The sequence below is a fragment of the Lonchura striata genome, chromosome 10, assembly GCF_050655825.1.
Source record: "Lonchura striata isolate lonStrDom1 chromosome 10, ASM5065582v1, whole genome shotgun sequence".
Taxonomy (NCBI): domain Eukaryota; kingdom Metazoa; phylum Chordata; class Aves; order Passeriformes; family Estrildidae; genus Lonchura; species Lonchura striata.
In genome coordinates, this window is record NC_140712.1 from 11,883,568 (window position 1) to 11,910,904 (window position 27,337).

At 40.4% G+C, this 27,337-nt stretch overlaps 1 protein-coding gene across 3 annotated transcripts in view; it reads left to right on the top strand.

Annotated features, from left to right (window-relative positions):
* The window catches only part of PRTG (protogenin), an 80,844-nt gene that overhangs the window by 38,176 nt on the left and 15,331 nt on the right, over positions 1 to 27,337 (top strand). For all 3 annotated transcript variants that reach the window (XR_014957598.1, XM_021537397.3, XM_085588703.1), the window contains 3 exons: positions 190 to 354; positions 1,418 to 1,723; positions 2,585 to 2,773. Coding sequence is in view for 2 of the 3 variants with exons in the window: in XM_021537397.3 (XP_021393072.2) it covers positions 190 to 354; positions 1,418 to 1,723; positions 2,585 to 2,773 (660 nt within the window). In the remaining variant the exon portion in view is untranslated. The remainder of the gene's footprint in view (positions 1 to 189; positions 355 to 1,417; positions 1,724 to 2,584; positions 2,774 to 27,337) is intronic.

Below are 27,337 nucleotides of genomic sequence, written 5' to 3' on the forward strand. Positions count from 1 at the left end.
ACCACAATCTATACTACAGCAAGACACAGTTACTTCTGTGCATAAGAGCTTTTGCTTAACAGAGTTGAAAAAACAGAGGCTGGCTGGGGAAGAACATAAAATTAAATTCATAAGATCTTAAAGCCAAGATACTGTGATGGTTGTGGATTTCCAGCAATTTTTGTTTGTCTAACCCTTGTTTTATACTAGGTTTAAATAATGAAGAGTACCAAGTGGTCATTGGAAATGATACAACCCATTACATCATTGATGACTTGGAGCCAGCCAGCAACTACACCTTCTATATAGTAGCTTACATGCCTTTGGGAGCCAGTCAGATGTCAGACCATGTGACTCAGCACACCCTGGAAGATGGTAAGAAGTCATTTTGGTGAATGTTCTTATCTGCACTGAGTCAAACTGTGCAGTCCAGTGATAACAGCTCTTGAGGGTCTTGAATTTCTGTTGGTACCAGAGAGACTTCTGGATACCACAGTGCAAGACAGCAGCTCATGAGAGGAATGAGAATAAAATAACATTCTGACAGAGCAACGGTGTGTATTACACAGAGCCTCTTTCTATGTTGAAAGACATTTCATTAAGTCATGTCAATAACTGTTCTAGATCTTTAAGAACTCCTTTCATTATGAGAATTTGATAATAGCCTAGAATTTAGTCTCTATGACGCTCTCTTGGGCATCTGCAATGTGGATACAACTGCACACCTACCACATCTTTTGCAAACTTTATAGGAAAATTTGAAATATATATTTGCTATACAGAAAAAAAATTAACCTGTTGTTTTGGGGGTTTTTGTGTGTATGTGCCTTTTTTAGTAGAATCAGAATTTTGTAGAAGACTTTGCTGACTTATTCCTGTGCAATGATTTAATTGATCTGAACATCATGGCAACAACACACTGTTTAGTGTAGATCATTAGATCTGATTAATAAATTCTGACAGGGTTAAGCTTTGGCAGCATGGAACACTGCCATTTCTAGTTGTCTGCCAGTCTCTTTGTCAGAACCCTCATTACAGAGTAGGTGGAAGAAAACATGCACCAAGTGTTCAACTGTGCAGGTTGTTGTCTCTAACCTTGGCAGGCTGTGTGTCAGACCAGTCAGGTGCTGATTGCCTTTGATTACTGCTGGCAGCAATAAGAGAAGATATTGAGGGCCTGTTCTGGTTTGTAAGATAAGCTTGTATTCTATTTGCCATCTGTTGGAGGTTGGGTAGGTTTATTATCTCTTCCACAAGTTTGCTTAAGCTGTTTTGCATGCTGCAGGTGAGAAGTGTCAAATTATCCCTAAACAAGAATCTACAGAACTTGTTGGATTATTTAGTTTTACATTACTGGCATCTCGTTGTGGGCTGAGCTATGAGACAAGAATTTTCTGTCTTTCCCCTGAGCTCAAAAGCTTTGTCTTTGCTTTTTTAGTTCCCTTGAGAGCTCCTGAAATCAGTTTGACGAGCAGGAGTCCTACAGATATTCTCATATCTTGGCTGCCAATCCCTGCAAAATACCGGCGAGGCCAGGTGGTGCTGTACCGCCTGTCCTTCCGCCTCAGCACGGAGACCAAGATCCAGGTGCTGGAGCTGCCGGGCACCGCTGCCGAGCATCTGCTCGAGGGGCTGCGGCCCGACAGCGTCTACCTGGTTCGCATCACCGCCGCCACCAGGGTGGGCTGGGGGGAGGCGTCCCTCTGGACCTCGCACCGAACTCCCAAAGCCACGAGTGTGAGAGGTAATTCTCAACATACTGTGCGCTGAGCAGCCATGGCTTTTGGGGTTGTTGGATTTCTACATTTTCTTTTTAATTCAAATTGCATAGAGCAGAAGAAAATGAGGCTAGAAGCGAAAGCATCTGAGCAGCTCACAAACATGAACTAGAGTTTCCTGTGCTATTTTGTTCCATGTAAAGTACATTTCTGCAAACTGGAACACTGCACATTAGCAGTGTAATGCTCTAATAAAGGATCTGAGTTGTTTCATGTATGTCTGGGTTATAAAAAAAGCATGTATTTTTGAATATACAAATTGACTTTATATGTGAAGTCTAATTTGTTATAATCGAGCTTTGGATTTTATTATTATTTAGTAATATCATGCAGAAGAACATTCAACTTCACACAAATAGCTTGAAAATTATGCAGATTTGAATTTTTAACTTTACTGCTTAGCTGTAGTTCACATCCTTTTGCTTTGGATTTAATTGAGTTTTGACTACTAGTGAATTATTAACACTTGATGAAGTGTGATGGTATTGTTAATCGTATTTGCTTTGGCTTGCTTTAAAACAGGAAGTAACTTTGTAATTATCTTTGGAATTTTTTTCATTTTTACTTAAAAAGAACTACCTCATAAATTTATTTATTTATTTATTAAGATGCAGAATTAAAAGCTGTTTCTATTCTGTTGTATTTGAAATTAAATTGTTAGACTTAGGTTATAGGGAGTCAGATATCATAAGAAAGAAATAATTACAGGAATACACAGATGAGTTAGAATCAAAGTTTGGACTGATGGACATCCAGATTTTTTTGCATGAAAAATAGCTCTTTCTCAAATACAAGACTATTTTCTAGATGTATTTCTCTAACCCCAGCACCGAAGTCTCCCGAGCTGCGTTTGGAGCCCATGAACTGCACAACCATTGCAGTGCAGTGGCAGCAGGATGCTGAGGACACTGCAGCTGTCCAGGGCTACAAACTGTACTACAAGGAAGAGGGGCAGCAGGAGAATGGACCCATTCTGCTGGATGCCAGTGACCTGGAATATACTGTCAGTGGTTTGGGTGAGTGCACAAAATGCTTCTCAACACTTTTGGAAGACAGTGACACCTTAGAGAGCTTAAATCTCTACACCTGTAAGGCAACAGAGTTAGGTTTGGCCACCTATTTTCCCAGCTATAAGCTTTGCAATCTTGAGTTAGGCTGCTGAGGGAATAATCCTCTCACAAAATATGTGTTGCACAACACTTAGATAACCAGATCTTGTAAGTCTTGTGTAAGTTGGAAGGACACACATCTACTTACCACAAGATACAGAACTTAGTAAATGCTGCTCATAAATGACGTATCTTTTTAATAATCACTTTGATATGCAGGTTTTTAATATTTTTGGTGTTTATGCCTGATCAAGGAACAGTGAAAGATTAATACAAAACACCAAAGATTTTTCTCTGCTATTTTTAGCCTATTTCTGTCTTATTCATAGCCTTTGTCACAGGTGCACTGCATGACAAGCACTGCTTGTTCAACACAGAAGCAAGTAGCTCTTGTGCATGTTATAATCCTGTTAATATTTTTAAGGGGTACTGGTAAATATTTGCAGGACTGAGCACAGAGCTTGCTGAGTACCACTGGAGTCCTTCCACTGATCACCTGACTCTCTCCTCCTGTAGCTCTTGCAGTGTGTATTAGTACAAATGTGTTGGGATCATCCTGAGGTAGAAGGTACCTTGTTTGCATGCAGAATTGAGAGTTTATTTATCAAAAGATGCAATCTATCACATAATCAGCAACAGTAATATAGGACTTGGCACTTGCTGCTTGAAATGTGTTGAGATAGTTTACTTGGTAGTATTGTGGAGAGTTAATCTTGACTAAGTTATCAAAGTTGCCCTGCAGTATTAACTAGGTCAAATGCCTTCCTGACCATGCTCAAATATTCTCATCTGCTGCATACAGTTGAGATACAATTTTAGGGGAGATTTGAGAGGAGTATTCTGGTCTGTTAACTGGACAACTGACCATCTGTGACCATTTCTAGCCAGAGCATCTGGCAGTGGCTGACTGTTTAACAGAGCTGCGAGACAAAAGAGCACTTTTGAGAGCACAGAAAGGATGTGGTGTCTGTGTGTCCTGGGACAGAAATGCATAAATCTTTTTCTTATTATGCAATTATAAGCTGTAATTTCAAACACATGCAAACTTATTAACAATGTGATCTACATTATATGGATTTTCTCAGTACACTAATACTCCTCAGATGAAAGTACTATTTTACAGAATTCTATTAAAATATATATTATCTGTGTGGTTTTGTTGGATTTTCTTTCTGTCAAGCATGTAGACAGATGGGGAAATGAAAGAAAAGTGAGTTTGGAAATTGCAACTTTCACATAGTCACAGTTGACTGAATTGCAAGAAGGAAGAATTCATATGCTTGAATTAACCATTCAGTCATGATGCATGTGATGTGTTGAGTGTTTGTTCTTTATCATAATGCTCAGTATCTAAATATGGTGACCAAAATATGATACATTCCATATACTCTGATTGCTGTAATTTATATTTTTCATATCTACATAATTTGTGCTGCTGTAGGCTGGTTTCACTGAAGAATAGTTGTTTTGGTTTTTTTTCTTTAATGGGATGTATTGAGTTATTTGAAGTGTATATCAAATATGAATTTTCCTAAGTTTTTTTTTTTCTTTTGCTTTATAGCATTTACAGTAAAAGACATTCATTACTACAGCTACAAAAGACTTAGCTCAGGAAAATTTATTAGGTCATGATTTTCCACTGCTAAGATGATTACTTACACTGCAGCTTGGAAAGTTCACAGAGACTGCTCGTAGTGATAGTGCCTGTCTGACTACTCTGATTGCCCTTTGCCAAACTGCCTGCTTGAAATGCTTGTGCATGCCAAATTATTTCTTAGAAAGCAGCACACAGCCAATCTTCTGCATCTGGCAGCTGCACATGTGGTGATTATAGCAGGTAGAATTGTATGCAGTCTATAAATCCACAAAGACTGTAGCCACATCCACACATCAGGAAGGTGCTTTGTTCATCTTTTTATTTCTTGTGAATAATCTAAGTAATTTGGACCAGTACATTTATTTATTTATGCTTTTAAAAACTAAAAGTATTAGTTATTAGGAAGTGGTCCTGCCTGCTACAATCTGAGGTATAACAAGGCAAGCCACCACACTGGGGTTTCTGACTATGGTAAACTGGTTTTTCATGAACTGGACAGAGGCTTTGAGGAGTGATGTCCTGTCATCCATTTGTCTCTCCTGAGGACATTAAACTGCTGATTTATTGACAGAGTCTTTGAAATAAAGATCTTCATTATGAGCTACAGGAATTAGAATACTGGAAGTGTGAAACTTGAAGGGGAAAGGTGTGCGTTAAGACTTCTGGTGTAATATATGTTGGATAATATGGTCAAAAGGAAAGGTTATTCCTAATTTGAAAGGATATACTCACAGTCCTAGGTGCTTCCCAGTGGCAAAGAAGTAGCAGTTTCTCATGCATTATCTGTTGCCACTGAATTTATATGGCTTCCAAACACTCCCTCTTCATGTCTTTGTCACGACCTACAGCTGCCCTACATTCCCTGTTCTTTTGCATAGTTAATAAACTGCAGATAGACTTCTAGTGACATTTAGAATATGTCAATACATCTGTCCATGGAACTTTCTGCAGATGTTGGTACAGATGCCAGTTATGCAAGATATGTGTATTAAAGAAGACATTTCACTTACCCTGTGGCAATTAAAGTGCATCACAAAATGAAAGTTCATGATTGTCTCTAACCAGAGAGAACATTAGCATTATTATTACAAGCACTGTTGATTGCTTGGTTGTTGGTAGCTTTGATATAACTACTGTAAATGATTGCAAATGCCTATAGGACTCTTGATGGAAGAATAATTATGATAGATAAAGCAGAATCAGCAATGTGAGTGTGAAATAGATTTCAATGATTAAACGTGGAATGTAGCAATATGAATATTTTACTGCATATTTTTAATCTCTTGTTGGTTCCTACCTTGTGTTCTGAGACATGACCTCTCTTTCTCCAGTGTAGGTCTACCCAGTTACTTCTGTGTGTTTTTAAACTGGTTTATTTAGCATGATAGTCACCATGTAAATAGAACTAAATTATCTGATCATTTATTCTCAAAATAAATATCCACAGTTTCACATAGACATTTGTTTGTGTTAAAGGTCTTTGCATTTATTTTTCAATAGCAGGCCATTTCCTAGTCCAGTGTAAAATTCCATTATTACTTGAATGTGCCATAGAAGCAGACCCTTGGGTGCATACCATGCATTTTTGCCTCTATTTTTAATTCCTCCATTGCTTCCTCCTGGTCAAGAAATTTTTCACTCACAGAAAGTCTTTCATTGTGAGGCTTGATAAGCCTGCTGGTACCAGGTAATTGTTCAGGATGCGTGTTCAGACGTTGAAGTGAGTTTTGCTGGTAGTAGAAGCAGGTTTGTTGGGGAACCTCCTCGCTGTGCAACAGGAGAGGGATTGGAAAAACTTGAAAGTTAAAACAAAGACAGTGTCCAGAGAAGCTCAGCTCCCCCTTCAAGTGTGTTCAGATTATTATTTTCAAAGAGTATTTAAATCATGTGCATCTGTGCCTCCATGAAGTTGGTATCAGCGCTGGGCTGAGTGGAGTGTTTGCCTGCCAGAGCTCGCTGTGTTTGCAGCTGTATTGTTGGTGGGGAAGTGGAGCCTGTGCAAGCATGGCAGTGCCTCAGAAGAGTCCATCGGGGAGGATAAAATAAAATTCAACTTCTTGGTTAGCAAACTCAAGAAGGCGTGATCAATTCTGGTGCTGTGGCACGAGAACTGTTTTTCAAGCTGCCTGGAAATCTTAATTATTGAACTTCATTGTTCAGTCCTTATCATGCTGGTAATTAATTAAATTAATGCCACTGGTGATGTCTGTATGCCTTTAGCCTCCAAGCCTTCTATTCTTGGAGGGAGGGAGGAAAGCAAGATTTCACTCTGCTAATTCATTCTTCCCTGGCTGCTGTGTGGGAGCTGTACCACCCTGGTGCTGGCAGTTGCAGGAGGGTGTCAGGAAGTTGCACTTTGGTGACAAGGCAGATGTAGGGCCCAGTAAATGCACCCAAACCCCTGAGGCCAGGAGGGACTGGCAGAGAAGTGTGCACGTTCTGTAGGTGCTTTTTGCTGCATGATGATACCAGAGTAGCACCTCTCACACAGGCACCTTAGGGGATGGCAAAACGAGTCTGTTTGCTGTGGTGAAGATGCCCTGAGCATGGGAGCCCCCAGCTCCTTGGCCTTTCCCTGGAAGGCCCTTCCCCAGCACAGCCTGTGGAGTGTCCTGTGCTGGGAGCATCCCTGCCTCTCCAGGGCCACTTGGCAGGAGCTGCCAAGTGTTGGATGGCATGAAATGGAATGCATGGAGGGTGTTATAAAACTAATAATTTGGTTGATGATTTCTGAGGGGCTTGGAGACACTGCAATGCAAGCTTTCTCTCTGGGAAAGCTTCTCCTGTGCTGATGGGGTCATCTGAACTGTTTAACATGAGGTGCATAATAGCCCTGGTAGTTCTCCTGTTACCCTGGTTTTACATTACCCATTGGCATTTTCCCCTGCCTCAATCTAGTACTTTTGGAAAAAAATTAGATTCTGTCAGACTCATGTGTATGATGTACTCCAAAAAGTTTGGTCTTAATCAGAAAAGCTTCCCCATCTGAAAGCTCTGCCTTTTCCCAGTTACAGAGAGGAGAAATAAAGCAAAGTGCATTTCTCAATGTTCCTTGACTTGGACAATATTTCCAAGTGAAAAATTTGTCCAAGTCTGAGTGACACAAAGGCACATTTTGTGACCCTGCATGGCACTCCCCTTTGGAAACAGAGCTTCTGCTGAAGAATTAGCCAGTACCTACTACACTTAGGATTCCCCCAGAGACCTGGCCTTCAGTAGTTTAATTTCCCTGGGATCTATTTATATTGTGTTACAGCCATGACTGTAGCTAAGCTTTAGTCCAGGGCAGCAAAGATGACAAGGTCATTCAACAGTCTATAGAAATTGAATAAGGGTGTGTAAGGAGAGTCAGTGCAAAGAATTCCTCCGGTTAAGCTGCCTGCTGCACATCACCCAAGCTTATCTTGTAATGATCCTGTTAAAGTGCTTTAAAGTTTCATAAAGCAGTTGATAGGATGCTGAGATAGCACACAGCAGTTTCATTTGCACCATATTGCAAATTAATATGCTGGAAAATGTAAGTTTTAAAAACTTAATGGCATCTCTGACAGTGTTGATGCTATCTTTCTTAAGAACTGCAAATGCTGAAGTATTGAGAAGGAACACTAATTGCATTTGATGTGTTAATGCAGTCATTTCTGAAAGCTGGGGCTATAATTTCAGTTTTATCCTGTGTTTTGTTTGTGTCTCACATGCTTGTATCTGACAGTTCTGGAATACTGAAAATTGTTGATATTGCTTTTTGTTTATAAGTTACTGTGGAAATTTAGTTTGGAATTCCCATACAAATTCAAGAAGCCAGGCATTCCTACAATTTCATGAAGTGGTGTGAAAGAAACACAGGCTTTTCTTGAGAAATGCTCTTTTTTTTTCATTGTTAACTGTTCTCAAATGGTATTAAAAAATATAATTTGGTATAACATATGTACTTTTTTCTGCTTGAGGTATTTTACATAAGATCAGACATCCACAGTTAGTGAAATGCTGGTTTGAGGAAAAAGACAGCTCTGTTAAAAAAATAATCAGAAATTGTTTTAGTTCTTAAAAAATATCAACTAACAGCTCAGTTTTCTTGCTTGGAAAACCAGATGATTGCACTGCCTGCTGTATATACTGTGGTCATTATATTTACATTGTTACATAGTAGAAAGTGTGTAATAGCTCAGTAGGTGACCAGGACAAATATTATCATTTATTTCCACTGTTTACAGCTGGGTCAGTCTAGTGTTTACTCCTGCTGATTACATCCTTAAACTAAACCTCTTATCTGTCAATTCTCCTGATTGTGTGCAACAGCCTTGCTACTACTACTTATCAGCTAAAACATAAGGGATTTGCTGAGAGGGGAGGAGGAATTGGTCAAATTGCACAGGAATAAAACCAAAAGCCCTGGAAGTAAACTGGGTATGTTTAAAATCAGCTAACTGTGACCCCTTTCTCTTCCCCAGTCATGGCAGATTATGTATATTTGTGGTTAAGAAACCCAAGCTCTTGCCTCGTCCTGCTATGACAGTGATTCCCTGGCACCTCAATAAACAAGAGACACATTCCTTGCTCCACAGTCATGAAAGACAGACCTGTCACCACTCTAAATGAGCCTGTCTTCCAAATGCAGACATGGCATATCTGCATATCATTTTTTCCTGGTATTTTTTTTTTTCTTCCAGGTTTTGAAAGTTAGATTATAGATTAGAAGAGAGAATGGAGGGAACTTTATTACCCTGTAACTTTTTTACCTGTAAGATATCAAAGCAAATGCTTCTTTGATAAGCTTTTAACTCTTAACTCTTTTACATAAGAACCATATTGCATTTTACAGGCTGTAAATGCACACAGAGATCAAACTAGGTTTTGTGTTTTGTTGTGATTTACAAACTGCTGCCTCATGCTTTGTTTCCAGTGTATGGCACTGCTAGTAATTTCTCTAGGGCTGTTTGTATCAGAGCTCCCTGTAGGCTCAGATTTACCATCCATGCTTGTGGAAGACCAGACTGAGTGGCAGAGGCAGGGAGGGCATCAAATCCCTGTCCTGTGTGGCACTTCTGCTTGTGTACTTGCTGGTCTTTGTGCAGCTGGGTTGTACTGGGGGGTAGCAGGAGGCTGCACAGTGCAAATACAGGTGAGAGACACGGACACCAGGTGACCAGACACTGGTTCCAGGCTCACCCACTGGGTTCATGCCTTCCCTATGGAAGGAAAATACTGCACTGCTCTGTTTAGGTGAAAAATTGATTCATCAGGGCTGTGAATTGAATTGTTACTGGGCAAAACTGAAGCTGATGTTGAAGTCTGTGGCCCTTTGCTGGAGCTTGTTGGTCTGGCTTCCATTACATCCATTGTGTTTTGGGCAAAGCTTTATTTAAGCACTGAGTGGGAATCCCTGATAAATATCAGCTTGTTCTGAGCAGATTTGCTGGGGACTAGCCAGTTAACTGTCAGCTGCCAATGCTGCATACCTTCTGTGCAGCTCAAGTGACACATCTGTAAAAAACTGTAATGCCTTCCTTCCTGTGTAGTTCTGCCATTATTTGTTTTGTGTTGTGCAATATTGCAGATTTGTATCATTACTGCATATTTTCACTTTAGTTTTTGTTCTTAAAAAGATTGCTTTGTCGTCTATGTTTTCGGTCAGAATTTAAATTTACCTCTATTAAAGAAGTTGGATTTATGTTTTTTTTTAAACCACATCACAGTTACTTCTGCCTGTGTTTTTTGGTTTTTTTGAAAGTAAACATTATTGTCATACAGTTCATTTCTAGTGGAAAGCTTTAATTATTTTTTAATGTATTTGCCAATTTTAAATTATACCATCAAGCCTCTCTAGGTTACCAATTTAGTCAGTAATTAACTGCAGTAGGCACTGGAATACTGACATTTGTAACATCTGCATTAGCAGCACAACCTGCTTTGGTGTTGATTAAAATGTTATGTATGACAGACCCTTATGAAGAGGAATCCATGGGCTTTCTTTTACTTAACTACAGAGTCACGGAATGGCTCTAAAACTCATGGAAATTTATTAATTTGTCAGCATGATAAACACTTAATCTTGGGTCAGAAAGATGCATTCTTGTTCTCTTAACTAAGATCTTTCATGGCTGTGTTTTGAAAGGATTCATCCTTTCATTTTGAAAGGATTTTTATGTCTAACATATTTTTATGTAACCTTCTGGAACGTGCTCTTGTCCAGTTTGAACTCGGTTATCTGGGAAAATAGCCATGATATCCTCATTTAAACATGAATTGACTTTCAACTTCTGAAGGTAGTGGCTCTTTAAAGGGGAAGGACATGGCAAGGGAGCAGATCCTCAGAGCAGAATAGAAGTTGAGTGTACTGTACTTAAAAAAATCAAAATCAAGAGTGCTAAGACAAGTTAAGCCCTGCTCTAAAGAGATACTGTGAGCTGTCAGGATGAGAGAAGTGCCATCCTTTGGGACAATGCCCTGTAACCATGTTAAAGGTAATAATGTAAATATATGGGCTTTGCTGAGGCAACAGGAGAAATTATGTTCCATGGGCCCACTCCAGCAGCATGGAGGGGTTTTGCCTATTTTTGAGACTTTTGCCTCTTTATCAACTGTCTCCATGACTGAGTTGGACACGTTTTTCTCAGGGGATCAGATTAATTGTGTCACAACTCCAAGAACTGGAATCAAGGGTGCTTCAAAGCCTTCAAAGTAGGAGGAGAAGATTTTTTGCACTCTGGCAAAATAACTTGCTAGCCTGTAGTGAAGCAAAATATGTTGTCTTCAGGGTATTTAAAGGTAAACTTTTCCATGGTGGGAAAGCGATTAGAATCTTGCAGGAAATGCTCTCTGCTGCTCTGAGTTCCTGGGGTAGGAATTCCACCATTTAGAGCTAAACCTGTGTGGGAATTCAGCTGGGAGATGGTGTCATGTTGATTGAGTAACAGTTAGGATGCATGCAAATAGTGTTGCATTGTTCATTTGCTGGAGCTGAAGGTTAAAATTTGCTTCATGAAAGGACATATTGATCTCTCCTTACCATAAGAAAGTAGTAAATAACTTTAAATTAAGAACATCCAAAATGTTTTTAAGTATTACAATGAATATGTAATAAGTATCTTTTGATAACTGTAAAGTATAAGTGACCACTAAATGGGGACTTAATTTTATGAAACTGGAAATTAAGTTAAGTGTATAACCCCTGTTTAAAGCTAAAAATGAGAAAGTAGATAAGGATGGTAGGAATTACTAGATAAGTGATAAGTTTCTTAAACAAAACAACAAAATAAACCAAACAAAAGAACCCCAGAAACCTGAACTATGATGTACATTCCTCATGTACAACCCTTTTTAGATTTAAACAGAACTCTAAATATGGTGGGCGTTTTTTTTCCCCCTCCTTTTTTATCCTGGAATTAGAGGATTTGTCTCTGGGAGACAGCATTATTTAATTTGCTATTTATTGGACTTCATTAGTAAAATACTTAAGTCCTGGATTGCAAAGAAACTGCTCCTTGGAGAAAGCTTAGAGAAAACTCCTGTTATAGGAAATTAAATCAACATTGTCCATTAATCATACTGCATGTCAACCCCCAGACCTCTCTTGATTGTTCTTGGTGAATGTGAGGAACCATTAGATGTGTGAGGTCCTTAAAGGTCTGAGTAAGTCAAAGGGGAAGAGTTTAAAAAAATGCCACCATTAGCACATGAAAGAGACTTCAGAGTGGACAGAAGAAAACATTTGCTGTACAGGGCTAGTTACATTTCTTAATTTTTTTTCCTTTTTTATTTATTATTTTCTTCCGTTGTTAAACAACAATCCAGATGTTGTGATCCAAATGTTAATTTAATTCATCCTGAAGGTTTTTTTCATTAGCTTTTTTTTTGGGTCATGTTACTAGTTGTAGTTGTATGGGAAAGGTAAGAATAGGGGATCTTTGTAATTTCTGTGTTAGTGATAAGTAAACACACTTCTAAAGCTAAGCTAATATGCCTTCTGGTAGCTTCCCTGTCTTGAGTAACACCTTGGTTATATATTTGCCATGAAGGCATTATTGCTAACAGAAGCATTTTTTCAATTTTGAGAAAAGATGCAAAAGTGAAAAAGTGCATGTTTGTTTTTTTTTAGGCTTCCTGGAGTCACACTTCTGTGGCAAATGAAGGGGGGATGCAGGAAGCGGGGAGAAAAACAATCTTGTCTTGGAAGAAGCCCCTCTTGCTGTAAAACATCTCTTCCATACCTGGGATTTTAAGGTTTTTTGGGTTTTTTTTGGGTTTTTTTTTTTTTTTTTTTAGTGGTGGTTTTTTGAGTGGGTTTTTTTTTGTTTGTTTCTAATCCAGGAAAAAGGTTTAATATAAATAAAATTTGCATAAAAAGTGTATTTTAACATTTATACTCACTTTCAAAGTGTTTTTTTTTACTTTTATCATAACCAAGTATTTTACCCCTGTTCAAGCTGGTTATCATTACAGAACAAAGCCACTTGTTAGTGCATGTGCTTGTAGAAACCAGGACAGGGAAATCATTCTGATCCTCTTTGATAGATCTGTGAAAGACTTGAATTTTCTCCTTCTGGTGGCATCCAGTTGAGCATGCTGGGGGTCTTTGTACAACCGACACTTCTGTATACTCAGACACAGGAGGAGTATACAGAATCCTTTATGCAAATACACCTTGAAAATGTGGATTTTTTTTTTAAGGTAGTTGAACTGGAGATGTTTTGGGGTGGTAGGTAGCATGGTGTGTGTGGGAGAAGAGAGACACAGATGGGTAGGTGTTGTACTGCTGTGCCTTTAGTCCATTTACCAACTTTCTCCCTGTGTATTCAAGGGGCAGGGAGGGCTGTGCTCACAGCCTGCTGCCCAGCTCAGTGTGTGTGTGTCTGTATTTGCATGTTTATACAGACACTGTTGGGAGAAAAATAGGATATCTTTTTGATCCTCTTTGTCTTAGTCTAGCCCAGCATTTCTTCATCACAAGCACACTTCTCACTGTGTTAGTACTGTGTATTCATTGTTATTTCCATGATAATTTCTAATGGCCTAATTTGGCTTTTTTTTTTCTCTCTTCATGTCTTAGCTGCCTTCTTACAGCTTCTCACCTGCCTTTATTTAATCTCTCATAGTTTCCCATCAGCCTGTGTTGCCTTGGTGACAATCATTTGCCTTAGAAATCTCTATCTGTAGCACTCTCTACCAGGTGTTCATGCTGGAAAACTTTTCTCAGAGGTGGCTTGGATGTATAAAGTCTGTGTGTTATCCAGGCAGAGGAGACAGGCACACATGGGCTGTGTTTGATGTCACTGTCAGATAGGCAGGGATGTTCATCCTTCTCTTCAGAACTGACACCCAGATCTTCCTTCCAAGCCAACCAAATACCTGAGGAAAAGCACCAAAGGACAGTCAAGTCGTAGGACAGAAAAGTGAACTGCTTGCTGTGATTCAGAGTGCAGGCACGAGAGCAGGGCACTCCAGCTGACCCAGCAGTGCCTACACCTCCCACTTTCCCTTGAGCCTCCCTGTTGGAAGATCTGTCTCTCAGGGGTCATCTTCCCCCTTGCTGGAGCCTGGAGGAGTCTGCCAGTGGGACCTCAGAGCCTGTGCTGTCTCCTGTGCCCCTGTGCAGGGCAGCTCTGCCTGGAGCATCCACCTCAGGCAGTTATTCTTATTTCCACTTTTCTAATAACACACGCTCATCTGTCCGTGCTAAGCACACATGCTGTGCTCTTCCAGCAGTGTGTAAGCATTCCCATGGGTTTCACAGGTGACTGAGTGTTGACTGTCCCATGGTACACACTGGGTACCTGGAGCACAGGAAGAGAAGGGCCCTTTTCATGGACTGCTCAGATACTGATGGTTTAAGCTGAGCCTGAAAATCGTATCCCTGCAGTCGGTGACAGAACTGAGCTGTGAATGTCCAGCTTTCCAGTCTATTAGATAACAGCTCCCCCTTGAGGGAAATGTGTTTTGTTAATAAACTCATAGCTCTGGGGTCAGTGGAGTTTCTTGGGTAGGTTTGAGGGTCACAGTTTCACCAGGCTGGATAAAACAAAGTGGACTCATGGTGGCTGTGCTGAGTCCTGATCACTGCCAGGGCTCCCTCTGCTGCCTTGGGATGTTGTTTGGCTCTCAGAATTCATCCAAGTGCAACTCAGAGCACAATAAAGTAGCAAAAGGTGGCACTTTTGGAAGAAAACACCCCCTATTTGTCGTGCACTCTGTGAATCTGTGCTGCTGCTCTCTGTGCTTTGCACTTGTGGCACTGTGTTGGGGCACAGGGACGGGTGGGACGTGGCAGGGGAAGGCAGTGGCAGCAGTGGGTGGCTGCAGGGGAGGGGAGCAGGCTGGCTTCTTTCAGCAGCAGCACAGCTAATGCTGCTTTAAAATGCTCATCAAACTGCAGGCTCAACAGAGCATTTGTAAAACTGAATTGATGATGGGAAACCCTTTCAGTTGTGCAGAGGGAGATAGCTAGCTAAGAGTTAAGTAGCTGTGTGTTTATTTTACTTAAGCAATCAATCAGTCAGACTGCTTTCCACTTCCTAAGTGTTGTATAAACTTCATATGCAGAGGGATTACATCAAGATAATTTTCTTCTCCTTTTTTCAATCAAGACACTGATATAGGTTGAATTTAAATCTTGAATGCATTAGAAAAGTTAACAGAAATAGCTTTCATTATTAATTGTATCCTACTTGTTTGCTCTGTACCTTTCAGTTTGTTAATACAATGTTTGACAGATATTAAATGCTTGTTCTTCACAAAACTATTAAATAATACAGTAGGTAAGGCAGAAGATTTACATTATAACTTGTCTGTGGTCAAACATCTGGACAGCAGTAGCATTGCTTCCTATGAAAACTGATTTTGCATATTAAAAAGAAAAGTTAAACATTTTGAAGGAAAAATTTAAACAAGAACAAATTCCCATGTATATAATTTTGGAAAATACAGATATAAGAAACTTTCTAAAAGAAAAGGACACAACAATTAAAATTCTGCTGCAGTTTCTGCAGAGGTATACTTTCTTTCCTATGTTGTTATTCTTATCCTTTAAAGTACAATAGTTTTTACCTGTAGTAAATACTATCTATATTAAAAACATGTAATGTTGTAAACCCCATTTCCATGGAGGGAAAGATACACTTTTGTCTTTATGAAATACCACAAAGTGTAAAATAAATAGTAGAAGCTGCATTGTCAGCCAGAAGAGCAAAAGATTTTCAAAAGTTTGAGGAAGCCTGAAATCTTTTAGGCTACTCTTCTTGTTACGATACTTCTTTGTGTTGACATTAAGCATTTGGAAAAGGGTACTCAAGCTACAGTTCACTGAGTAAAGGATTTGAGCTCCTAGTAATATTAGGTCCAAATTCAGATTGCACATGTTGACCTCTTTTACACCACCTGCAAGATTTGTCTGTGGTGCTTTCAAGAGTTGGTGTTTCAGAAACTTGGTCTTAATTAAATAGTCTTCAAATAAACCATTAACATGTATTTAACTAAAGGCAACAACATCATTAACTTGCACAGCTGCTGCCACTAATACAGACTGAATAATCCTGATAAATTATCTTAGAAGAGCGGAGTCTTGGCCTGGAAAGAGATGAACACAAGATGTAATTGAAATGCTGTTTTGGGAGGAATCAATGTGAAAAGGAAAAGTTACTATAATTTTGACAGATATTTGGCCTTCTAGATGGGTGTTTTCAGCATAGTGAAAGCACTCAAAAATGAGTGTAAGTATGTAGTATATCAGGCTTCATTACCTGGTGGCAAGCTGTCACTTACTGTGTTCTTTTAATAAATGTTTCGGTGCAAATCTATATCACAAAACTCATTATGAATAGCTTCTGCCAGTGTGCCATTGGATGTATTCCAATACACAGTGGTGAATATTAGAGACAAGGAAGCTGTAGGGTCCTGGATATTTCTATTGTCATTACAACTGGAAATTTTCTGTAGGGCATGTTTTAGAAGTTTGGGATGTGCTGTATGAAAATGTAAAGGGTAAAAATAACACTGCTGTGCCAAACCATTAGGGAGGTGGTTCAGCATAATCTAAATGTAATTAAAATGAATACGCTTCCTAAATGTCAAAGATATGCAACCAGTCAGAGACACTGAAGGGAATGAGGCCTCTAAGAAGATAGGGAGAGAAAAGTAACAGACACGTTCATGTATGGGAGAGATTCTGCAATGCTTTTCACAGCTGAGAAACAGAATCCTGTGTCCTCAGGCCATTACACTTCAGGTGAAATTAAGTGCTGAGCTAAGGCTAAGGCATTTGAGATGAACACTTTGCAAGTACTGTTAGCTGTCTTCTTTGCTTTCTGTTTACTAACATGTGTGATAGGAAAATATTTAGCATTATATGATGGATTTTCAATGAATAATTTATATTAAAAGTAGTATAATAGAGAAAGCTCAATGACACCCCTTTTGTAGTTGTGGTTTGTTTTTTTTTTTTTTAATGCATCTGGATTTAACTTCAGTTAATTAAGTATGAGGGTTGTAATATTAGCATTAAAGGGCCAGTTTAGCAATTTCACTGTAAAATTTGTCAGCTGTCTAGGTTAGTTTGCCCCCCTTCTGTATTCAGCCAGTAAGTGCCAAATTTTGAGCTTCCTTTAGAGGCTGCTTTATTTACATCTGCAGACAGTCTGTATGATAATAGTTCATTGCCCACACAACTGTGCATGTCCCCAGGCCCATGGACACGAGTGCAGGTGGGTGTCTGCCTGTCCTGCAGTGCCCCTTGTCTGCCTGGTATCCCTGCAGTGAGAGGGAGCCCTGTGTGAGCAGAGCAGCCCTGTGACACCTGCAAAAACAGAACATCCTGCTGGAGGCTGGGCACTAATTGTAGATGCAGCTGGGTAGAGCCCATGCAGCCAAAATTTGCCTTAAGGAAAATACAGTGGTGATTTCCCCTTGAATGTATTTTGTTTGTTTTCTTGTCGTGAGGAACTTGTTTGACACCTAACAAGTTGAATGTGTTTTAGTGCAGTTCCTTGTTAACTCTCTGAAGGAGGAAAGAGCCAGACTGATTTTGAGTTGCCCTGCCTGAAACTTTTGCATCTTGCAGTCATGCTTGCAACAGCACAGATCTTAAGGCTTGAGATCTGAGTCACCAGACCACCAGATGTTTTTGCAATGAAACCGTGCACCTCCTCCAAAGTCACTGTGGTGCAAGTAATGATAGATAGTGTTTTCATTTTGCTGCACAAAAGGGTCAAAATGGCACAGGGAGTCCATCACAGACCAGCAGAAAATGTTGGTTCTGAAAGAAAATTTATATCATAGCTCCAGGGGAAAGTTTGGGCACCGTGAACAGATTGCCTTTGTCATTGTGTGCAAATGTGTTGTTTGTAAGGTGATGCTGGATGTCAGACAGTCAGTGCATATGTATGATAGATCTTGGCACCTAAACAAATGTTAAACGAAATTTGGTAAAGTGCTTATTGAATTGTGTTTAGGTGTATATTCTGGAAGCATTCCTTTTAGCATGAAGGACAGGCAAATTGTCTAAACATTCTTCCTCTCTGCAACCCAGAAATGTCCACATCTTTCCAGCCTCTTGCATCTTACAGAAAAGACCTTTTATATCATGCTGCTGTTTTGCCGCAGCATTTCTGTGTGGGTTGCTTCTTTCCCCTTTTCCTGAGCCACTGTAGTAATGTTTGATTCACCAGCAGTGTCCTGTCACTTGTGCAGGGCTCACGGCTGTAGTAAGGGGACCTGTTGTGTGGGGTGGCACATCCTGTTTGGATCACGGCATGAATTCTCAGCGGACATGTGTGTGTTAGTAACTGGGGTAATTACAGCTCTGCTGGCTCCTCGGACACTCTCTCCCTCCCCCCTCGCCCTCCCTTTCTTCTTGCAGAGATGGCCTCTCTACATAATTCCATTAAAGTGATTGTGCTCCGAGGGGTGGGCTGAGGGGCAGTGCTCTCATCTTTCAAAGCAGGACCAATGAGCTATGTGCTTTCCACTGGGCAGCAACAAAAGAAAAGGTCTCTTAGAAGAAAAGAAGAGCACAAAAGATCAAAATTAGGTGTTTGTCCAGGCCTCTGGTATTGCTTTCAAGTTAGCTTTTGAGGGCTCACTTTGAAAACGGTGAGCCAGGCTAGTTAACAGAAGGATGTCTGCTGGTTTAGAGAGCATTGTTAGAATAACATTGAGCTTTTTGCTTGTGCAATTTAACAATTCTCTGAAATGCAGGAGAAGCACAGGGACTGATGGCAGACCTTACAGGCATGGTGGGAATATCCTACACCCATAAGGAAATAGAGAAAACTTAAAATCCTTGAGATTTGCTTCACTTATTTTAAAAGGATTAGAGCGCTTTAGATAGTTCCTATTTCTGTGAGCCCCAAAGTCTAAAATGCTGTGTGCTGGGAGCTCATCCTGCCCTGCCAGCCCTCCCCCAGCAGGTTTTGTAGGAAGCTGCTATTGCTGATGGTGGGCAGTAGGAGAGGTGATGTTTTTACTGCAAGGGGGTGTGAGGTGTTGTTTGTCCTGGGGCCCTCCGAGGGATAGCACAAAGCTACAAAAGGGATACAGACCCTTTTCAGATTTAGACAAATAAGCGAGAGCCATCCAAAGCCGTGGAAAGCCAGACTGTTTAGCTGGATCAATTCACATGTGTCATATGTTCCAGTTTCTACCAAAATAAACTTTTACAATGTTGTACAAAGAGCAAATTGCTTAGTTTCTACTTCAGTTATTTGGTTTGCAAAGGAAAACATGAGTATCACAGACAGTCTTTGTTCCATCTAAATGTTTCAAGTTACCTTTAAATGGAAAAAAAAATCATGACATATAAGATATTGGCAATTTGTAGCTACTCAAACTATTTTAATGTGATATTAAAAGGTTTTTACTTAAAATTTGATCAATTCAGTTGTGCAACCAATTGCAATTCCATCTCATTTAAAATAAAATAAATTATATACTATTAGTTAAAGGCAAGAATAATGCTTAGAAATTTCATATCCAGAGCTTCAACAAGTTTTTGAAAACTGTAATAGAACACGGTTGCTTAACTTTGTTTACTTGTTTAATGACACGTACAAATAAGGTGAAAGGACATTTTTTAGAAAAGTGAAATAAAATCCAGTACTGAAAATCTGAGAGGGAATACCTGCTTTAGAGAAGAACAGACCTGAGTCTGTATCATCCTCCTGCCTGCCAGCTTTATGTTTCTGTTTGGCTTGATGCACTTCTCTCTGTACTTGTCCTCTGGTACATTTGAAATGTATTTGCTTATTTTCCTAATAAGTTTCTGCTGTATTTACATTACTTTGCTTCAAAAGTACATTTTTAAGGATAGTATTTCTCAGTGCTCTTCCTTTCCCACCCTTCCCCCTTAATAATTCCCCTGGACCTCTGTTGCTTGGAGCAGACTTTGGCTAGCCCCAGATTCGGTGTCAAAGGCCGTGACCCGGTGTCAGAGCAGCCCATGCTGCTGGCCTCTTCTTTGAATAATTATCTGGAGTTTATTGTGTTGAAGGGATGGGCTTGGGGGCAGCACAGTCACCCTGGCAAACCAGACCAATGAGCTCTCCAGACAGACCACTACCCAACAATGGACCTGTAGGTTACACAAAAAAATCCAGCAGCACAAAAGATTAAATTAAAAATGGACATTTGGACACAGAAGTTTTGTCCTTAGAACAACTATTTTTTCAGTCTACTGTGGGTTTGATACTTTTATCTGAAAGAAAAAAAGTATTTTAAATCTTGTATGACATCATTTTTCAATGACATCTTTGTTTTTTGCAAACTAGAATTAAGTTGAAATATTTTCTTATCTCCTTCCCCAGTTGTTAGAATTGCCATACTGGCTGCAGCTTAAGAAGTTGTTTTTAGGTTTTTAAGTCACTGAACTCGGCTTAAAACATCAATCCAGCAAACGTTTTTTTTTTTTTTTCCCTCTAGAAATTTAGTGCTATACCAATTATTTTATAAACAAGAGCCCCCAGTATTTTAATTTCTAGCAATATTTTCCTTTTAAATTTCTGAGAACGTGGATGTTCAAAACAGGCATGAAAGTGTGTTCCAGCAGAAATGATAGTAAAATGTCCATTTTCTTTCATCTTCCCTATCTTTTCCTCCCTGCAAAGAGGACTTAAAATGTCTGAAATCCAGATTGTGGGGTGCTGTCTCTTCTTATCAGGACTGAATGAAAGGCTGCTGGAGGTGGACTCACTGTTCTGGAGGGGTGGAAAAAAAAAAAGAAGTTCTTTCATGGTCTGACCTCGGATTCTTTCTTAATTTTATCTAGCCCTGACCTGTTGGCTCTGCTCTGGCTCCTTTCAAGGCCTTCAGAGCTTCACAAACATGCAGCAGCTGAAAGAAACAATGACAGGGCTTTTAGGGGCTGCAATATTACACTCTCTTGTAACCTTGGCTAAGTAGCCTGTAAACAGATGCTTTCTTGGAAGCATTTGCCAGAAAGTTAAAATTTTGGCTGTATTGATATCAGTGAACACTTTTCAACACTTTTGGTTTAGGATTCCTAATTTTGTATTCAATATAAGCTTGAGCTGAATGAGCAGTTACCCAGAGTGTGCTTCATGTATACAATATATAAAAACCTGCTGTTACAGGTTTTATACTTATCTTTAATGCTGTGAATTTACCTAGGACAGAAGAATCGTATGAAAACAAATTATCAAAATCTGAATGCGATAAACTGATTTGAAGAGAGTATGTAATGAGGACATTTGTATTTCTCAGTTTTCTTTTGAGAAGGGAGGATGGAACTATACATTGATTAGGATTTTTATTTTGATTAGGCTGTGTGGTTAGTGTCATGCTGCTTTAGTCTTTAGAGAGTTTTAATAATGTAATACAGTATTGAAAATGGAATTTTTGTTCCTGTGAGTGTGGAATTGACTTTATTTTTCTTAGTAACTTTTTCTAAAAGTTTGACCTGTGCAATCTTGGTAATTTAAGAATGAGGTAGCTGCATTATAAAGTGCTTCACCAGCTGCAAAGTGATTAGAAGCATGTTTCTGTTTTTAGTGGTTTAAGTGCAAATACAGGCATTTAATCTTTGATACCTCCCGTTTTTCCAGCTGTGTCCATTGGAAGTGCATGAGGACACCACCTGGCTGCTGTGAGCTATAACTCTACCAGATGGAATGAACCTTCCCCTCCCCATGCCACTTTTATCACTTGAGAATGACTTCAAAGCAGAGAACCTCGAGTTGCTTCTGCCTACCACTATTTACTAGACCATGTATACTATCCCAGGCTTTGAAAACTAGGCTCTGAATGTTGAATCTGTGTTTAACCAATAAATAGACATGATTTAGACATATCTTAAGTATTGGAAAAGAAAATCTGAATATGACTATTTCTGACTGGCAGCTGTTTTGTAGTTGCAAGCTTTCCCCTTCCTGAAAGAGAAATGGAAGATTTATAGAAGCAAGGCTGATGGCAGGAGTAAAGAATACTGAATGATTTCAAGCTGATGCAATAACATGTAGATGTTCCAGTGAAGTGTAGAACAACAGAACTACTAGTAAGTCAAGTGGCAATTCTTTGATATTTTTGCACTTTCTCACATTCAGACAGATAAACATCTGGGATTCTCCCTCCATGCTGGGAAATGAAATGAGTTGTCACCAAACCAGGCTGGAACATCTGAATGCACTGTAGAATTTTTCTTGAAGAATCTGTATCTGCTGTGATCTTCCTCTCTGCCTTCTGACAAGCTAAATATTATCTCTAAGATTATATATCAGATATGGAGTAAGAAACAATAAATCATTATCAAATTCTTACTGAAATTCAGCTACTCCAATTTTTTAAGTTTTTCCAAGTTACAGTCCATGTTTTGAATTATTGTTCAACTTTTTTTTTTTTTTTCCTCATACTTGCAATATTTAACTTTGCTCTAGTTTTACTCTGAGGTGTAGAACCCATTCATAGACTCACAAAGTGAAGGCAAGGCTCCCCCATGTGTCTCTCTGCTGAAAGACTTACCACGGTTGGATCTGAGGACTCACTGCAAATTTTGATGGGAGGAATGACAGGATATGGGGTTCCAGAGGAATGTCATCAGGGAGCAGTGACCACCTACAAAGACTGCCAAAGGAAGATGAGGCTGATCTGACATAAATACAAAGCAGTGATTTTTGAGACAGTATCTATTTTGGTATTTGAAATTAATCAAAATAAGGCATAAACAGAAGACTTTTTCCTACTCTTATTTTATAGGAATATTGTTACCAGAAGCAATTTTTGTGCCTCTGATGGAGGTGTTATTCATGTGTTCTTAATGCTGATTGGTTTTGGTTACACAAAACAGGTGTGTGCAGCAGATCCCTTGAACTGTGGAAGCTACTCCAGCTTATCACATCCATTCTGTGATGTCTTTTAAGTCAATCTCTGTGTGTTTCAGAGGCACTCTTGTAATAAAATTATGAATTAGCTTTAGTATGTTACTATCAGTATCACTGCCAACCCCCTGAGTTGTACAGTGTAGATTTTTTGTCCTTTCCATTAGCTGATTTAAGTAATAACAATAAAAATGCCTATTAAAGGCCTCTAGGTACTGTGACAATTTTAACACAATCTAATACCAACAGCACAAAAACCCCCAAATGATATCTAACAGAAACAAATTAACTTTAAAAAATTCTGCCAGTTGGTAAATAGGCTACAAAATTGTTCCTGTTCACCTTAGGACTGGGAACAAGCTTTCAACCTCCACACAAATGCTGGCAATTGCAAGAGAATTAATTGAAACAATTCAGTGTTACTGGTTATTTAGAGAAGTTTTAAAAATGCAGAGATGAAATTCTGATGTGTGTTTTTTTTACTTAAGCTGAATTTATGTTGAGTAGGCTGAGTAAATCACTGCCTCTGCTTTGTTGCTGAAGAGCAGTGATTTTCTGTGGAGAGATGTGTTACTCCTGGGTCTGTTATCTGTGCATGGATGGTACACACTGGATTTGAGACTGTCAGTCCCCAGGTGGCCATGCTATCCCCAGTCTTTTATCAATGATTTATGTGATTTATGTGTAAACTACTCAAGATACCTGTGCTGGTTAAAGATAAAGCTCCTGAAGTTTGTTTTCTCTCACGGATGTGTCTGGCTTTGAGTGTTTGATCCAGCTGATGAACTGCGAGATGAAAGTGTTTGTGCCAGGTGTGTGTTGGGATTGCCACTGAGGAGTAAATCATATTATCAGCCTGAAAATGAAATGTAAAATTGTAAGAAAATATTCTAAACAGAGGCTACTTTAGACACAAAGTATTTCCCACCACCTCATAAAACAAATAGCGAGCAAATAACTGTTGGAACTGAGGCAGGTCTTTGGCAGAGCTTTGGTTACTGTGTGTGGCACATGGTGGATCTCATCTTGGTGGTGTTTTGATCTGGTCTTTCCTTACCTTATGTGTGTACTCCGTGAAGCAAGTTTCACATCAGTTTCTATTGCTGCTCAGTACACAGCCTTTAATTCTTTTCTATTCTCCTTTTTAGGTGACTGTAGCGTTTAGCCTTTCCTAGACCAGTACATAAGGTACTCCTCCCTCTTCAGTTGCTGTTTCAGTTCTAGAAACCAGCAGATGGGTTTAACCATAGATGCCCTAATGCATGACAGCTTAAAAATTCTGACATTGCTTTTGGCTTGAACTGGTCCTGCTACCAATTAAACCATGATATCATGAAATGGAAATAACCCTGTTTTTCACGTGGTATAGACTAGATGGGAGACTTTACTATTAAAAAGGTTTTTCTTTATAAAGATAATTCTGCTTGAAAATTCTTGTGTTATACAGGAGTAAGAAGAATAGCATTCAACATTGTGCTTCTTCTACATGTAAAGCGTTAAGGATACTTAAAGTAAGATTTTAAAAATGTGTTTTTCTCAAAGACATTTGAATTTTTTTTTTGGTGGGATTTTTTTGCCTTTCTTCCACATCCCATTATTATTCTTCCTTTTCTCCTCAATCAAGCGTTAATGAGGAATTCAGTTTAAAAAAATGCAGTTAGGATAAACAGACCTCACAGGCTCCTCATTCAGCTCGGCAGGTCACTGGAGCTCAGCTATCCCTCATTTCACAGTGAAGATGACCAGTTCTGGGTGAGCACTTTCAAAGGGCAGGGAGCTTTGGAAGGTGCTCGCAGGATGATGGATGGCCGTGCCTGTCCTGCTGTGTGCTGCGGGAACAGGAGCGGCCGGAGCGCGGCCGGCTGGGCCCGGGGCTCAGCCCTGCCCGGGCTCTGTGAGCAGGGCTGGCACAGGGCTGGCACAGGGCTGGCACAGGGCTGGCACAGGGCTGGCACAGGGCTCTGTGAGCAGGGCTGGCACAGGGCTGGCACAGGGCTCTGTGAGCAGGGCTGGCACAGGGCTGGCACAGGGCTGGCACAGGGCTCTGTGAGCGGGGCTGGCACAGGGCTGGCACAGGGCTGGCACAGGGCTCTGTGAGCAGGGCTGGCACAGGGCTGGCACAGGGCTGGCACAGGGCTGGCACAGGGCTCTGTGAGCAGGGCTGGCACAGGGCTGGCACAGGGCTGGCACAGGGCTCTGTGAGCAGGGCTGGCACAGGGCTGGCACAGGGCTGGCACAGGGCTGGCACAGGGCTGGCACAGGGCTCTGTGAGCAGGGCTGGCACAGGGCTGGCACAGGGCTCTGTGAGCAGGGCTGGCACAGGGCTGGCACAGGGCTCTGTGAGCAGGGCTGGCACAGGGCTGGCACAGGGCTGGCACAGGGCTGGCACAGGGCTGGCACAGGGCTCTGTGAGCAGGGCTGGCACAGGGCTGGCACAGGGCTGGCACAGGGCTCTGTGAGCAGGGCTGGCACAGGGCTGGCACAGGGCTCTGTGAGCGGGGCTGGCACAGGGCTGGCACAGGGCTCTGTGAGCAGGGCTGGCACAGGGCTGGCACAGGGCTGGCACAGGGCTCTGTGAGCAGGGCTGGCACAGGGCTGGCACAGGGCTCTGTGAGCGGGGCTGGCACAGGGCTGGCACAGGGCTGGCACAGGGCTGGCACAGGGCTCTGTGAGCGGGGCTGGCACAGGGCTCTGTGAGCGGGGCTGGCGCAGGGCACTGGTTAACAGCAGCCTCCAGATTGTGGTCCTAGGGAGGCCTCAAAGGTGTCCAGATGACTTTTGTTTTAAATTCCCCCTTTCTTTGTGAATCCTTCGGTTGCGTGCTGCTGTGTGTTCCTGCCGCGGGCTGAGAGGCCTGGGAAGGTGTTTCTGCTTTTCTGAGATGCATGCTGCAATATTCCTCAACAAGGCACCCTTGATTTCAGTGTATTCAAACCACTTAGGACTTTTGAAAGATTTTTATCATTTATCCTTTTGGTTGGGCCAATTGTTCTTAAATTCACCTTGCATTTTTACAATTTTTTAAAAAGATTGAAATTTTTTGCATATAACATCTTAGAATTTTTCTGAATTTTCAATATTAGAATTCCATATTTTCTTTTATCACATGCTTAAGATTATTCTGTGTGTTTGTATTCATCTCCTTTTTTTCTGATTTGTAATTTGTTGCCTAGGAACAGCTGATGTAATCTGTTGTCAAAGTGCTATTGTAAAGTGAACAAAACCTTCAAAGCAAATAAGAATTTTACTCTGGTTTTAAAACTATGGGTTTTTTTCATTTTTTTTCCTTCTACATTTCATTATTTACATTACCTGCTAGTGATGTTAAAGTCTTCAAAAAATGGGAATGCCCTCCTCTTGCCTATTATACTATTAAGGTGAAACACATCAAAAAATACTTCAAATATAATAATCCAAATACAGGAACCCTTTTGCTTTTGCACCTGTATTTGGATTTTGGTAAAATGATGTTTCAAAAAAAACCCCATAATATACATAGAGATGCTAACTCTACATAGTGATATCTCATTTATAGCTGATAGGGTAACTACAGCACAAAAAGAGTGACTATTTCAAAATAAATATGAGAAGATTTTATAAAGGGCATTATTAGGAAATTACTCTGCCACCTTTACAGAAGCATGCAATCATTTTGTTGAGATGGTGTTGCTGGTGCAGTGACTGCAGAGGGAGCCAACGATCTGATGGAAACAAGTCCTGTTCCTGGTCCAGCAATGTCAGGACTTTGTGCTCCTGTTGTTTCATGAAGGGCCACATCAAATCTCAGCTAAAAGAAGAAAGGGAAGAGCTTATTTTGAGAAGGGACAATATTATGGTGTCTTACAGCAAAGAAAAAAGACATGAGCAAGGTCTGCACAGTTATATAACATCTGAACCTTCTAAAAATCTTAATTAAAAGAAATAGGTTCATGTCATTAGAAGAGGAGAATATCCCAGTACCTGCATTAGTACTGGGGTGAAGTTTAGCTCATATAAATTGATAGTAAATGCTGCCACCTGCAAATCCTTGTTGTGTGCAAGGGGTTGGTTGCAAATGCAGTCGCAAGAGAGTAGCTGCAGGAAGCAGAACAGCCACCCTGGTGCCTGTACTTGGCCTCCTGTGGGTGCCCCATGCCATCACCACTTAGCTCCAGGCCCCTTCCTAACTCATTTCTCTGCAGCAATTCGTCACTTGGATCAAGGCCAGCATGTCATCAACAGAGCAGAGTAACAGCAAACTGAAATGTGGCTAACCCAAAGGTGTGGGCAGGACTTGTGATCACTAAAGGGAATGAGGAGATCCTTCCAGCTTGGAATGGTGACTCTCTAGGAGTGCCAGAACCAGCTTTCAAGAAAACATATGGAGGCAGAACTTCCTAGTCAAAGCATTGTTAACAATCCCTGTTTCACAGTTTATCTCCTTCGAAGCCTGGAACCAAAACATTTCCCATTTCTTTGCTGGGTGCTGTCTTGTCATTGCTTTGACTGCCCTGCTTCCTTGCAGCTTGTGTATCCAGAAACAAATGTTGGTCTCTATGGTCTCCTGCTTTTGTTTTAACA